Source organism: Gobio gobio, assembly GCF_949357685.1.
Source record: "Gobio gobio genome assembly, chromosome: 6".
Taxonomy (NCBI): Eukaryota; Metazoa; Chordata; class Actinopteri; order Cypriniformes; family Gobionidae; genus Gobio; species Gobio gobio.
In genome coordinates this window covers 38,535,408-38,552,109 of record NC_137102.1, presented here as the reverse complement: position 1 = coordinate 38,552,109, position 16,702 = coordinate 38,535,408, and the positions used below count along the sequence as shown (strand labels likewise).

General features: G+C 36.8%; 1 protein-coding gene across 1 annotated transcript; it reads left to right on the top strand.

Annotated features, from left to right (window-relative positions):
- The first annotated feature begins 16 nt into the window (after positions 1-16).
- On the top strand, positions 17-16,489 carry gpaa1 (glycosylphosphatidylinositol anchor attachment 1). Its single transcript, XM_079819535.1, has 14 exons — positions 17-120; positions 218-286; positions 772-876; positions 1,550-1,729; positions 3,713-3,824; positions 4,094-4,241; positions 5,707-5,808; positions 5,922-6,118; positions 6,861-7,057; positions 7,273-7,426; positions 9,438-9,509; positions 10,962-11,158; positions 11,317-11,487; positions 14,268-16,489. Exons 3-14 carry the CDS (start codon positions 803-805, stop codon positions 14,509-14,511), a joined length of 1,848 nt encoding a protein of 615 aa, XP_079675661.1. The 5' UTR covers positions 17-120; positions 218-286; positions 772-802; the 3' UTR covers positions 14,512-16,489.
- The last annotated feature ends 213 nt before the right edge of the window (positions 16,490-16,702 follow it).

Sequence of the window (16,702 nt, the reverse complement as noted above, 5' to 3'; positions counted from 1 at the left end):
AGCCTCACAGGAAGTTGGTCCGCACCGTATTACTTCCGGTCGAAACACGGAACAATAGTGTGAATAAATGAATTATTGATGCTGCAGATGAAACTGTACTGTAATGTTTGATATTTCAAGGTAAGGACGCGGTAAAAAAATACTTTGTTCATCTGAAAGTCATCACAAATGCTGTGATTGTTCTGAAAGCTTCTAAAATGTATGCTCTCCCTCGCAGGATGAACTAGTGTCTGCATTCATACAGCAGTTCAGCATCAACGCTGCATAATTCACACACATACTTCAGGTACGTTAGTTAATATTCATAATAATGGTTACATTCTGGTCATTTCAATCTCGATAATGTCTTTTCATTTCACTGATTTGAATGCTGATGTTTTAGTTTCGTAATCGACTACCTTTCATTACTAGGCTTAGCTCTCATTCATTTGGACATCTTCGTAGATTTATTAATACGTTATAATAACATCCATCAAGCATTACACAAACATTTGGACATGTTATAGGCCAGTTGCAGGGCTGTAACCCCTGAGACTGTGAACATATGAATCAAATCTGCAGAACACGATTTTTATTTTTAATAATTAATGTTTTTTTGTTTTTCTTATTTTAAAGCATTTATTCACTACATAAACATTGTAAAATTGTTTTTATATTTTGAAAATGTTTTTTTTGTGTTGGTTTTAAATTTAAAGTTAACCATTTTGACTTATTAATGGCATTTATTATACAGTGTTTGCATATTCTTATAGACATCTTTCCATTTATTAGGTGTATTGAAGCAGAGCAGTAGTTTATCATCATGGGTCTGTTGTCTGACCCGAATCGCAGAAAAGCTCTGACCAACCTCTTGACCCGCCTCAACACGCCCATATGGTAGGTGTTTCCCAGCCAGGCGAATGTAAAATATGCTATTATGAATATAGTAACATTTATTTGGTCATTCCGTGTCAACTCAACCAAATTTCCCTGTTTAATTTTTTTTTATTTTTGTTAATATTTTTTTCTGTAGAAAGACAAACATGAAAGCCAAAATATTAAATGTCCCAAATGTATATTTATTGAGTAATGCACCGTTTTGTAAAAGGGGGTCAACATGACAATTTTCAGTTATAGATTTTTACTAATAGACCTACCAATCTCTGTGTAAAAATAAAATAATGATGCTGACATCTTTCAAAAGTCATTTTTACCCCCCTGTAATATGGCTCCAAATCTCAGGTGAAAATTGTCATCCTCTCTACAAAACTGGATTACTCAATAAATATACATTTGTGACATTAAATATTTTGGCTTTCATCACTATTTATGTTTGTCTTTCTACAGAAAAAAACATTAACAAAATCCAAAATTTGAGCCGGGGAAGTTTCCAAAATGTGGTTGATTTGACACGGAATGACCCAATTGTATCTATTCTTGTTTCAATGAGTTTCTGTGTAGTTTCACCTTTGAAATGACAGAGTAAGACTTCATCAAACTTGTGTCAGCCTGACATACCATGCCATCACTTCCTGTTCACTATTTGGCTCTCTTCATTCTGTTAATTTAGCATGGTGTGCTACCTGGCGGCCATAGTCTGGTTCATGGGTCTGGCGTTTGAGCCCTTCACGCTGCGCACATACATGTCGGAGAACGCCATGGGATCCACCATGGTGGAGGAGCGCTTCTCCGCCGGGGAACGAGCGCTGGCCACTGCTAAGGAGTTTGATGCTCACAAAAGAAAGGCGGAGTGAGTAGAACATGCAAATCATCGCCATGTCTGAGCAACACGACTGCTTGCTGTATAATTATGCTTTTTCGCTTATGACCTTTCATGTAGTGTGTAAATGAGCTGTTTGTGAATTTGAAAGGTTGCAAAGTTTCAGAGATCAAAGTGCAGATAAATGGAGTTATTGTCTCCCGAAGGAAAGAAGCGATTCTGAACTGTCTGAAACGAGTCAGTAATTCCAGTCTTACTTCCTGCTTGAACCTATGTACGTTTGTGACAACTTTGCATAATGCCAGTCTATGGTCTTCATTAGCTGAACGAGAACAAAGTCTTCTTTGATGCTTAAACACTGTAGTTGTAGCTGAGACTGGAAGAGTTTGGTTAATGTTGTTCATGTGGAGAAGACCGCTGTGGAGATCCACTTTGATGAGATTGATACAGTAAACCAGCACACTGTTTCTGTTCGTATCGCTGTGTATCAAGAGCTGAGGAAGAGCTAAATTCAGATATGGTGATGGGTGTTTGCTTTCTGACACATGCTGTAAGTGGTCGACCAATCACAACAGATTGGGCCATCTGACCAAGGGCAGAGGAAGCTCTTTGAAAGGATGGGTTTAGAGAGACTGAATCCTTTATCGGATCACTGTGAGAAACAGAACTGATGCTGCAATGTATATTTTGAGAAAATGTTTTTTTTTTTTTTATTGTGGATGAATGTAAACCTTTTGTAGGAGACTCCAAAACAACATTAGAAACGTTGGTAACACTTTACAATAAGGTTGTATTAGTTATTAGTTAATTTGAACTAACCATGAACAACAGCACTGTTCAGCATTAGTTACTCTTTGTTAACGTTAGTTCATAAAAATCCAGCTGTTCATTATTTGTTCATGTTAGTTCACAGTGCATTAACTAATGTTAACAATATTTTAATAATGCATTAGTAAATGTTGAATTTAACATTAACAAAAATAAGTAAATGGTTTATAAGTGCAGTTCATTATTAGTTCATGTTAACTAATGTAGTTAACTAATGAACCTTATTGTAAAGTGTTACCTAAATGTTTTTAATAACATAATAGGGGCATTTAAAGTCAGCAATGGAAGTTGCAATAGTCTTTACTTCACTATTGTGACTTACAGTAAATCCAAGTGAAACGGCTTCTCAAACAAGAACAAATGTAGGGCGGGCTTGGTTTTGACTGTGGGGAATTGATTGGATGTTTGTGATTTGCTATTGGTGGATCTTATGCGAGTAACTGGTTGCCCCGCCCTCGTCATCAGAGAAGAGATGTCGCTGCAAGAGGGAGCTATTCTGATTCAAGATTACGAGGAACATGAATTTAAAGCAAAAATGATGCGCACCGATAAATAATTTATAATATATGCACATTTAAAGTCCCTGTAAAGGCAATTCTGAGATTTGTTTCTAAACACATTATAAATGTTAGAAATGTATTGATGAAACGCGTTACAAAGACTGTGAACTGTGTAGTACTGAATTGTGGAGTTAGGCCGTTAAAGAGTTTTTCACCATTGCTGTGTTCAGGATTTTTTTTAGGCGGGGCTAAAACGGTGGCTCGGTGACGCACTGGAGCCACTGTGCATATGGCCCCTCCCCCAACACGATCATAACTGTTGATGATGCACTGGAGCCACTGAGCCTGGCTTCTTCCCTAACACTATCATAACTAAAGTTATGATCATATAACTGAACGTATATGATTCAAATTTGGCTGGGTGGTTAATAACACATTTGTCTGTGGTGTGACAAACTCAGAGCACATCTTTAATTTTGACTTTACAGGGACTTTAAGAACTGTGTGCTTCCACATTACCATCGCAAACACTTGTTCTTGTTACCCAGGTTCTGTAATTATATTAGGTCACAGCGCCACACAGTGGGCAACAAAAACGTTACATTACAATAAATGGCTCCTACAGTGACTTTAAAGCAGATTTGGTTTCTGGAGTAAGTCAGGAATAACTGATTTCTCTCTCCAGAGGCATGCCTGTGGACTGGTTAGTGAAGACGATGCAGGCTCGAGGACTGGAGGTGTTCACTCAGAGTTTCTCCCGTAAGCTGCCATTCCCTGATGAGAACAAAGAAAGATATGTGAGTTTCTCTATTGTCTGTCTGTATTATTACAATCACTATTTTAACTTAATACAATGCATATTAACTGTATTGACTGTAAGACATTTTTTTTGGAACATTACACATTAAAATAAATGTATTACTTTAGTTTTTTTTTTTAAAGAATACATGTGCATTTAGTAAAAGGCAAGACTTGCGTTGCTTTCATGATTTAATGTCTCGAGAATGAAGTAAATCTAATGAAGTACAGTTGAATAAACACCAGTTTTCCTGTCTGTTTTATTCAGATGGTTCGAGGCACGAATGTGTACGGGATCTTGCGAGCTCCTCGAGCTCCTCGGACAGAGGCCCTCGTCATCAGCGCTCCCTGTAGTCCCGGAAACAACAACAACCAGGCAGTCGGTCTTCTGCTGGGTCTGGCGCAGTATTTCAGGAGTAAGACATGGTTAAATTGTGAAACAGGGCTCTGCAGAGGAGCCAGTATCTGTGGCCCTGTTTACAGCTGGTATTAAAATGTGTTTTGGTCGATCAGATCGCAAGTGGACGAGGGAGACACATTCCTGTTTACATCTGGTGTTTTAATCCGTCTCTTTTGTCCACTTTCAACCACTTCTGACCTGATTTCTTTGAGGGGAGGGTCTATGGGCGGGTAAATGTATGGGCTTTTTCAGATCTTTCAATCGTATGGACGAAATAGGCTCATGCAATTTACATATAAACACGATCGGAGATGACGGAAAAACACAGAGAGCATCAGCTTTTGTTTCTGATCTGACAGCCACAAGACCAGCCGAACACTGTGAGTGTGTGTGTTAGAAATAAGGAATGATGAGAGAACATTGTGCTTGGTACGTTTTTCATCTTCAAACCAGCCGACAAAGTTTAAATCACGTCTGGCTAGCGTGCATCCCGTAATGTTTCCGCTTTAGGTCAGTAGGCGGAGAGTAGGGGGTCTTTTTAGTGGCTGTTCAAACGCATTCGACCACATAAGCATTTACACTACGAAAGCAATCCGGTCGAATGCGTTTTCAACTACCTCTGGAAGTGGTCAAAAGTTGACAAAATCAAAACATTTTAGACCCCATTTACACCTGTATTTAGCATCGTCCACTTTTGATCCAATCGACCAAAACGCATCTTAATACCAGGTGTTAACAGGACCAGTGTCTGTATCCAGTGTTGAGGAGTAACTAGTTACATGTAACTAGATTACGTAATTTAATTACAAAATAAATGTAACTGTAATCAGTTAAATTACAGTTACAAAATGTTAACAATTACAAAGGGAGTTACATCTGAATATTTTACTGCAAAAAGCTAGGTTATATTGAATAATATTAATTTGTTGTTTTGCCTGTTTTTGATGTGCGTGATGCCTCCTGCCATTTAAAGGCCGTTTAGAAAAGTCATGCGATTCTGATGCTTTTGATTGGTTCTCGTTTGAATTTGCAGCACACCACGTATGCCAATTACATCGATCCACATTGCCGCTAAAAAAGCTTTAGGCTACAACCTGTCTGAGAGTTTCCACCATGGCGAGTGATAATGCTCTCCAGTGCTGGAAAAAAGTAATCAGTTAGATTACTTTAATAAAGTAATTTAAATAGTTACACTACTTATTGCATTTGAAATAGGGTAACTTTTAATCTGTAACCTATTACATTTCCAAAGTAACCTTCCCAACACTATCTGTAGCAATCTCAATGCCGCTGAAAAAGTGGGCGGGTTCCGTATCTGTATTCGGATAAAACCAGAAGTGTATGGGGATAAAGCCAAAAGCCTGTCAAATTATCCCGTTTTAAATGTAAAATGCTGTTCCCTTCATAATTTTAATTGAACAAATATGCCTTACAACTATAATATTTCTTTACATTTCTTCTGATCCACTTCTTCCCCAAAGACCAGGTTTACTGGGCCAAAGACATCATATTCCTGGTGAATGAGCATGATCTGATCGGCATGCAGGCCTGGCTGGAGGGCTACCACCACACAAACATTACAGGTGTGTACAGACTTCAGATCATAAAAAATGACCTCATTTCAAATTGCACTCATTCTAGCCCCTTTAAAGAGCATTTTTTAAGGTCATTTTTTTTTCGGTTCTCTTTTATTCAGGAATGGAGTACTCGCCCCTGCAGGGTCGCGCAGGGTCAATTCAAGCCGCCCTCTCGTTGGAGCTCAGCAGTGATGTCATCACCAGCCTGGACTTGGTTTTAGAAGGGCTCAACGGTCAGCTGCCCAACCTGGACCTGGCCAATCTCTTCTATGCCTTCTGTCAGAAGTTAGGAGTTCTGTGCACCATTCAGGGAAAGGTAGGCCTATCATACAAACAGGGGAATTCCTTAGTAAGATTAGAAATTAAACAGTCTTACATTACACTGTCATTACGTTATTTCTGAATAAAACGGCATACAATATAATAATTTTCTATGATAATGGTGCTGGTGCAGATGAGGGATATGCAAACCTTAAAACTGGGATATTCTCACATATTCATATACATTTCTAACAAATATCTAACAAATTTCATATTAAGTTGCAGGTATTTGTACTTGTTTCAGTCCTCAGAAAAAGTTGTCTTGGTGTTAATGACAGGGCTATAATTTAAGGTTTTTAAATTAGTGAGGTCTATTATCTACAGACAGATAAGCAAGTTACAGGCGAGGTCATTTGCTTAAGCTACCTACTGTTTTGTCATTTTTTGTTAGGGATTTGCTCACAAAAGCCAATTTCAACATTTATTCTCCTTGCAAATGTATGCAACAAATCCACACAGCTAAAGAATATGAGAATATCTGTTCTGAAGTCATGACGTCTAGATTATAGAGGTAGTTATATTTGAATAGCTCAGAATCATGTGACTGCATTTGCGTTGGGAGAAGTTTTGATCAGAAGCTCAATGGTCACGACAACGCCTGGGCGATGATTGCCTCTAGTATTTTCAAGCGGATCAGAACTTGATTGATTTCTAGACGAGAGAGGAGTCTCCAGTGTTTTGAGTAGAAGCTGGCTAGACTGCTAAACATGCTGGTATTGCTGTTGCTTGTGTCTCAGCTCCAGAGGAACGACTGGGACACGGCTGAGGGCTACACCCATGCGGCTCAGACCATGATGCTGATGGTGCTAAAGCAAGCTTGCGGGCGCTCTTGGGGCGATCACGGCCTCTTCCTCCGCTATCACATTGAAGCTGCTTCTATTCGGGGCATCAACAGTTTCAGACACTACAAGATGGACACCACCACCATTGGCAGGTTGGTTTTGTATTACACAAGAAATGTACTATTGATGTTAAAACCATTTTACTTTTAAGAGCCATGGCCTATGCTAAGCACTCTTTTATAACAAATTGTTCTTACTTTAGGATCTTTGTTGAAGCCAGTATTGGAGTAATCAGAAACGTTTTTATGACCATCCATTGCTTTAATCCATCCTTTTTTTAAATCTTTTTTCTCTATTTTTCTGACAGATTGTTGGAGGGAATGGCCCGTAAACTGAACAATCTCCTGGAGCGTCTTCATCAGTCGTATTTCTTTTACCTCTTGCCTTCTCTCTCTCGGTTTGTCTCCATTGGCTACTATATGCCGGCGTTTGGCCTCCTGGCTGTCATCTTACTGCTTCGAGTATCCATTTCAGTCTGTGTGCTTGCTTTTAATTGTCTGTTAGGACTGTGTCTAATTTTTATAATGAATTACTTCAACCAAATAGCTATGCTTTCCACTTTTCAAATACTTTCACTAAATGAACCCGAGGAAGGCAAGAAACTCTTACTGATGAATAGCAATGTGAAGAAATATTATGAATGAATCATTGAATCGAAGGGACAGTTCAAAGCAGATCAGTGTGGATATAGTTTCATTTTCTCTGTTAGAAGCCATTCAAAATTATCTATTTTTACCAAAATTCAGCATTTAGATTTTTGTATTTTGATGTATGAAGATGCTGTCAAATTTTCCCTGGCGAAATCTAGTAATTTCAATAGGATGCAATCAACATGATCGGGAATTTTGTGTGAGGGCGAAAGATTTGCCCGTGCAGATTAGCAATGGGTTCAAGTTGGTCGCGCAGTTTCGCCATGTCAACAAAAGCTGTTTGGTTTGTAATGGACTTCAGTGTGAGCCGTGCTTCATGCATCCTCTCCACCAGGGGTTTTCACACTTTCTGTAGTCAGGGATCCCTTATAGGGTAGAAAATTTGCCAAGGACCACCCATAATTATAATAGTGATTAAAGCCAAAGTTAAATGGACGAGATTAATGAACAAAATATGCTTGTTTTATTGGTGCACTGCAAATGGTCCCCATTGTAAATGTAGGCTACTTTTTAATAATAGGCTATAGCAATTTTATTATTTGCCGTATTTTTTCCAGAAAAATAGGTCACAGCTGTAAGTCGAACCTGGTCAAACTTGCGTTGTTGAGAGAAAAGACACAGATAAGTTGCATCGGTGTATAAGTCGCATTTTATTATTAGATTCAGAAATGTAAAATACTGGTAAATAAAACGTAATGTTAATGAACTCTAAACACTGTAAACATGTATTTTACTTCCCCTCATTCTATATCCTTTAAATGTAAAGATAGGCCTATTCAGAACAGAGAAAAAATGAACAATAAATTAATAAAATAAAAACAATTATAGTGCCATTCATTGCAAACAATTTTTTTTTTAAAATTCCAAGCCTAAAACAAACTTATTTAAAGGGAAACTGAAACTGAACCTTGTTGGGCTCACATATTCGACAACATTTGTAACAATGTAACATTTGATTGCTAAACTATTATTTATTATTTAATGAAGGCTTTGTACTTCTCTCGTGTCCCAATATCCACTCAAAATAGCATTCTTCACACACGCAAACAATGTGTTTGGAAAAACACCACGGCATGCTCATGCTCACAGAGACAGCCTACATATTGTACAACAGACAAATCAAATTGAGTAACGGAAAAACTTTTCTATGTTTAGTTGTCTCTGAGGCTGCGATGTCAGGTTAACAATGTGGTGTGTGTGTGTGTGTGTGCGCATGAGACGCACCGGCACATTTGTACAACAGACAAATCAAATTGAGTAACGGAAAAACTTTTCTATGTTTAGTTGTCTCATAAGAGGCTGCGATGTCAGGTTAGCAATGTGAGAAGAAGTGGTGTGTGTGTGTATGTGCAAGAGACGCACCGGCGCATTTGATTAGATTATATCAGTGGAAACAACTTAAAATACTGCGGCAGATAAGAGTAAGGAATCATTCAAAATAGTAAAGGGTCTATTTTTAATTGTGTAAAATAACAGCAAAACGTCATACTTTTGTAAAATAACGAAAAAAAAACTAAATGCGCTTGCCGTTTGCATTATACAAGTCCATTTGGAATAGAAATCATAGCCTTTGAAAACCCCTGCTCTACACTATTAACAGTAGACAAGGGACCTTTATTACCCATGAAATTTTGCAAATGTGTCACACCTTAAGGCTGTAGATTGGATATTTGCATGCGTAATAATTATTGTGATATAACTTTTTGTTAAAGTCCTTTTTTTCTGAACAAAACCCATGGGGCATAATTCAGAATCAAATTATTATTATTTTTTTTACCAGAATAGGATGATGTGTTTGTTAGAGTCCTTAATTTGTCCTCAGGCGCTGGATCTCTGGGTTCATCTGGGAACACCTGATCTGCCGGCGGTGGATGGAGTTGGTGAAGCAGAGCCAGTAAGTTTCCTGTAATTTAAGGCACACAGAGTCATTTTTTTCCCACTTAGTTTTACAACTAAGAAATGAATAGAATTAAAATGTTGATAAGTTGCTGCACTCTTTTTCATCTCCTTACCTAGAGGGCAATCTAAGCAAAGAAAGTAAAATACACCTTTATACAATATAGATTGTTTCAAAGCAGCTTTACAGAGAAAGAGGAAAATAATAAGGATTCAATGATGCAAACAAATTTCAATTTAGCTGTAAATCCGCTCTAAAAAGACAACAGTAAACGGTCCTTATTCAGTTTAAATCTGTTGATTCAATAACTGTAAAATTCACAGATTATGAAATTACCGGTAGTTCAATTAATTTCTTAACTATTATTCATCATCAATTACAAGAAAGCAGCTGTATCATAAGAATATGACTTCTCAAAATCTTGATGAAATCTTTCCTACAAGCTTTCATTCTTTCACAAACTGAATAATATCTCTCCTTGTCGATCACTTCAGCACAGTTTGTTTCTTCTTCTGTCTTTTCAGCTTGAGCATCACATATAGCTGAAAAGAGAATGTAGGCTATGCATTCATTTTTAACACAAATTTGTGTAATAATCTAATATCTTTAGAAGTACAACATGAGAAAATACTACATTATACACGGTGATTAATGCCTGATAATTTTGATGTAGTAAACGTTATAGCATTAATAGCAAATAATGACGACAGTTTGAAAAATACGTTTTACAATTGGAGTATGTTCTGGTGACGGTTATTATTGTTAACTGAATTGAAATATAATATAAATATTAGTTCAGAAACTTTAAACGAAAACGAGAAATGTTGCCGTGGCAATAAAGTTGATGCACAAAAATTATTAACTGGAAATAATTGAAAATAAAATAAAAATAAATTAAATCTATATAGAAATATTAAAAAAAAAACTAAATTAAAATGCAAACGCACATAACGAAATTACTAAAAATTAAACCAAAATTAACATGAAAACTAAAAACAATAAAAACTTGGCAGCAGCTATTTAAACTATTTAAAAGTGTAGCAGTAAGTGTAAATAGTAGTTAGATTAGATTTATACTTATAAATAGTGGCAGATAATATTTGCACCTTAGTGCTGTTGTACATTTAAACGGTATTCAATAATAACATAGTGTAAATTATTATAATTATTAAAATGGATGCTGCCTTATTGGGGCACTAACCTTAACTGATAAACACTTTATTATTAAACACGTTAGACACTTTTATTACCACTTTTTCGAATATTTTCTTCAATTAAAAAAATTAAATAAATGCTGATACACTGATATGTGATGGAACACATTAACATAATGACATTATGTGATGTCATTAACACAACACAAAATTTTGAATGTTTAATGTATCAGATTGGATGATGGATTCCCAGTTCCTCGTAGCATAACCTTTTGTTTTCTCTGTTTCTCTGCAGCCGTCGGGTCCGGGCGTGTTATCAGTGTTGACTCCAGTGGTGATAAGTCACCTGACGGGTGTGGCACTGTATCTACTACCTGTTCATCTGCAGGAAATTGCTGTGGAGCACTTCCCTGTGTCTGAAACTGAAGCTGTGGTGCTTACTGCTATAGCCATCTATACTGCAGGCCTAGCCCTGCCACACAACACACAGCGGTACACACACACAAACTCATCTTAAAGCCCAAAGTATACTTTGAAAGATGTGCAGAACATGGAAAATTAAGTACACCTGGGACTTGATGCTATTTATACCGTGTCAAGTGTTCATTCATCAACACTGATCATGTGTTTTATTTTTCTGTTTGTGACAGGCTGTTGTCTGGAGAGGGAACAGAGCAGGGCTGGAAAGTGCTGAAACTGACGGCTTTGCTTTATCTAGCGGCGCTGTTGGGCTGCACAGCCCTCATTAACTTCTCTCTGGGCTTCATCTTGGCGCTCACACTAGTGCCCATCACTGCCAGCATCACGCCACACATGCCTAAGTAAAAAAAGCACACAAGCACATTTCAGCAGACACTCTTATATTTGTCAAGCATGCTCTGATGATAATATGATGCACTTTTGGTGAAAATCTGACAGAATTTGTTGAAATGACTATATAAGCAAATCTTTTTTGCTTGTTTAATTTGAGACCCACTGGCCATCATAATGAACATCAAATTGACAGGGTTTCTGTTGATCCTTAAAAAGTCATAAATTAGATTTTTAGAATTTAAGGTCATAAAAAGTCCTATTTTTTACTTATGATAGGTCTTAAATTTTAGATGACACTTTTACTTAGACATATCTACATATTACCAGGGCTCTACATTTTGCGACCTTTTTTCCTGCTGGTGCAAGCCTATTTTGTTAGAGGTCGCACTGGTGCCCAACCGATAAGAGCTGCCGTTTCTGTTACAAATGAGAAACATCAAACGGCAAACAAAACAAAAGTGGAAGGGAACCGCGCTACTCGTTTGAACTGTGCTGCACAGACTGTTCATCAGCTCGGAGCAATAATAGACAGCGCAGCGCAAGCTCATACATGGGCCGATCTCGTGACACCGTTACTACACAGCGCTGGGACATCCAGTGAGAAAGTGCTTGAATTCACCACAGAATTAAAACATCGCTACAGACATCAGATCAAACACCGCTGATGTGGAAACCAGGATAAACTTTGAAACATTCAGGGGTTTCAGTCCACAACTCATAAACATTCACCATGGATTTAATGTAGTAACACCCCATGGTATTGTGGAAGAAATCGAAAGTCAAAAGTTTTTTTTTTTTTGTTTTTCATTATTCATCTCAGGGTTCGTACAACATTTTGAGAGTGAAATTCAAGAGCTATCAAGTGCTTTGCACTTTTTCCAGCACTTAAAAGTTTTAAATATTATCTAATTTTAATATTATTTTTAATGTGATGATTTGTAAAACTAAAAGTTTAAAGGGGTAGGCCACTTTGTGGCAAACAAGCACTTTTATTTTAAAAAGACATGAAATTACCACTATAACCAGTAGATGGCAGCAGAGGAGCACGTTTTTGACTTATTAGACATTTCCACTCAATTATGACTTAATTACACAGAAAACAAGTAAAGAGCACTCATTTTAGTTCAGTATGATACTATAAAAGAAGAATAGTACATTTAATAAGAGTAGAATATTAAAATGTACCCTATAAAAATTAGTTTTTTTGCACATTAATGTTAATAAAAATTTATTTTATCTGCATATCAATTCAAGCTCAGTGATTAATTGTTAAATTTCCAATAAACATGTAATGTTATTAGTAACTTAGAGTAGCAATAGGGCAGGTTTTGTTGTAAAAACTTGGCATCCCTGTCTGCACGCACGCTGGAATAAGTTACGTTAGAAGAAAAAGATGAGTGTATACGATCTTTGCCGGTGTTGTAAAAAAAGAATTTAAGGATACACAGAGTACTTACCAACACGATCATCATTTCTGAGAGAAATAGTAAAGATGAATGCATATACGAACAAGTTCAACCCAAGCGCTCTTTGGTGACGTGGATGATTGCGTTACTGTTGATCATCTGTCCATCATCGTCTAAAGTCCGCCCTGACAATTTCATTGGTCCGAACAGTTTCTGTTCGAGCATAATTACTCCTCTACGGATCAAGTCCAGACCGAACTGCCCGAGCTCAAATGTTGTGGGCGGGGATAAGTTCGGCTGGCATCCAGGCTAAGTAACTGCACTTGTTAACAAAAAAGCAAAACAATTGTAATTTTATTATTAAATTAACTTTGATACATTTTCCTCCAGTGGCACCAAATCAGGTGCTGGCGCCACCTTATGTAGAACTTAGTGACGCTGGTGCCACTGCTCTTAAATGTTAGTCTGGAGCCCTGATATTAGACATATCTTTAACATATCTTTTAAACTAAATAGCGTACATATTATTTTTATTATTCTTTCTTTGCGGATTTGCTTGTTCATGTGACAATTTGTGCCATTTATGACAACAAAGTACTGTCTCCTGCGTCTTCGTGACCAGCCATGGTACCAGCACAAAAACACTCTCAGCAACAATTATTATTATCAATTATTGTTATCAACAGAACTTCAAAATATACTTTTTGTCAATATTGCACACCCCTAATGTACAGTATTAATTTGTATTTCTTCAGGTCTTAAAAAGCCTTAAATTTGACTTTTATAAAATGTGCAGCAACCCTGATTGAAAAACATCCCCTTGTAATATTTGCATCTCATGAAAACAACAATGTAGCTTGACTAAGCAACATCTAATGTCATCCGTTTCTGATTTGGGTTTCACCAGCGGATACTGATATTTTACCATGTGATCGGCAGATTTTACACTTTAGATGCATTAAGCCACATTTAAAGATGCATTTAAAAAAAATTATTTTCCACAGTGGAAAATAAGACCATATCCATACCGAATGGATTGGTAAGCACACGAATGGTTTGGCCCGACGGTGGAAAAGCTGTTATTGATTCTGTGTATAACAACTTTGAGCACAGTGACTCATGTACATGCAAACTGTTTCTGTCACACACAGTCTGTCTGCGGTACTCATGTTACATGTTGATTTAATTGCTACATCAGTCTGTGGTCAGCGATACCAATAACTGCTGAAAATACTCTTTATACATGCTTAGATATGAGAGGAAGTGCAGTACAAACGCACCAAATTGTGTGTCTGGAATCATACAGCTAGTCAGTTTGAAATTGTGGTGCTTGTGATATTTCTATTGGCCTCTGATCACACATCTCTTCATCTCTCTGTTAGAGCTCTGAGTGCTCTGGCCATGGTGCTGCTCAGTCCGGCCTTCACCATCCTCTACTGCGTCTTCATCTACCAGGAGCTCATAGAAGCGCCCGTCAGCATCAACGAGGGCTGGATGCTCTTCCTGTCCGTCATCTCACAGGGCATTCTTGATCACACTCTCTACGGATCGCTCGTCTATCCTCTTTTAGCCCTTTTTATTTATCCCTGCTGGCTGATGTTCTGGAACATTCTCTTCTGGAAGTAACCGTCTCCAGTAGCTTCTGATGGAGCTGTTTTTGAGAACAATCCCACTTTGGTCCAATCATAAAGATTTATTGTCCATCTGTGGGCATTGTCTGCCGTTGGGGGTTGGCGAAAGGAAGATCTAGACGGATGTCAGGCCCTAAGAAAGAGGATTTAATAGTGGGACTTCAATGGTAAGAGTTCTTTGGTCCAAGTATTGAGTGTGTTTTGGGGAAAGAGGTTTATTTCTTGCCCGCTTTTGTAAACAGTTTCACAAAATATTGCATGAAGACATATACAGGACAGAATTAAGCAGAAACATTCAAATTCACTAGGAAAGAAATGCAATATTGTTGCTAGATGAGTGGACATATTGGTTCATTTATTACCTCATAGAAAAGGATTTACATTTTGAACTTTGGTGCACTGGAATCTTTTTATCAATATGGTATGACACTCATAAAGTTTTTAAAATAATCAAAATGTAGGCATTGCAACTTAATTCTCTGTGGACATTACAAAAGGCAGAAATTAGAAAATAACTCCTTAAAGACCAAATTTCCCCAACTTATGTTTGTTTTGTTTTAAATCCAGTTTATTCAATTTGTGTCAGGCAACACTGTCTTCATACGCTCCAATAAATTATGCCCATGGGTCTTTTTGATTATTAAAGGTGATTAAAATAACTTTAAACAAAGTGTCAGAGAGTTACTGCTGCTTAATTATTTGTGTTCCTTTATATTTAAATCAAGTTTCCCCATGTCTCAAGTGTTAACATTATTAATAAAACAACAATTTGAATTGAAAAATATCAGAAAGCATTCATTGGCTTGTTTAAGTTGAGATTTCAACATGGATGATTACATGGATGGATGGTAATCATGTTACGATGTGTAAGGTCAAAATATTAGCCCAAACGGGAAATATTTATAATGAATTATGATCAACAAAATACATTTGGATCAAGTAACTGATTTGGGGATTATTTACAGAGTGTCAGACCAATACTTGTCCAGCAGATGTTTAGTGAGAACATCTCTCTTGGCCATAGTTAATAGACAAATACTGATCCAAGAGCTTTAGTAGTAATTAGCATTATTACTGACTGCAGTTTATGAGCATAAACTAACAACATTGTGTGTGATACAAATAAGACTTTATTAACTACCCTAAACACTATTCTAACACAAACATATACGGACAGTTTAGCACTGGATGAAGGTTGAATTTAAAGCAGAATAGTGAATAACAGCATGAAATAATGATGATAATAATAATATGTTTTAGAGCCTTTCAAGAACCACAAGGACACTTTACATAATATTGACAAATAATACAGATGTACAATCAGGGAACAACAAAGTGAACAGGCAGTACAGAGATTGTGTAACATAAAATACAATAGCCGAAATAAGTATAATAATCAGTTAATAATTGAGTTTTGAGTTCATTCTTAAAGGTTTGGAGCGAGGAGGTTTTGGGACAACTCAGGGCTCGACATAAGCCTTGTCATGTGCTTGTTCTTCAGACAAATAAATCAGCCATATTCTCATAAGTGCTCTATCAGCTTTGACACATTTAAATCTGCATATTTGTGATATTTACCCTGAGGACATTTAAATCTTTATTATGGGCTCATTAAATGTATGCTTCATCTTTCATTTTAAAATCTTAAATTTTATCAGTACATTTTATTATAAAGTAATAAGACATAGGCCTGTTACCAATCAAATGAAATAATTTACACACTGAAAAATTACAACTTCATTAAATAATATGAGCTTGTTTTAATTATTTTTTTGGATATACAAATAAGAAATTTGATTCACTTAAGAAAACTGATTCATTTAAGCAGCTGATTCATTCAAGAATGAGGCAGTTGTTTATAAATGATTCATTGAATATTTGTCTCAAACCGATAATGCTGCTTGACTGTATCATGTTATGAATTTAGACTCCACATTTACATTTTACTAAAGTATGTTAACTGTTTGAATTTCTTTGTGTGTGCTGCTCTCATTTCTTTTGATTTATCCACGAGCGCAACATTGTTATGGTCAGTACAACATAGTGCATATATTATATATTGTTATTCACTATCAATCGCCACTTACACTAAATTAAATAAAATCAAAATCTCTCTCCCTAGTTATTAGGGGCCAAGCACTAAAGATGTGTAGGCACCTATTGTATCTGTTGCTGTTCCTGTTATT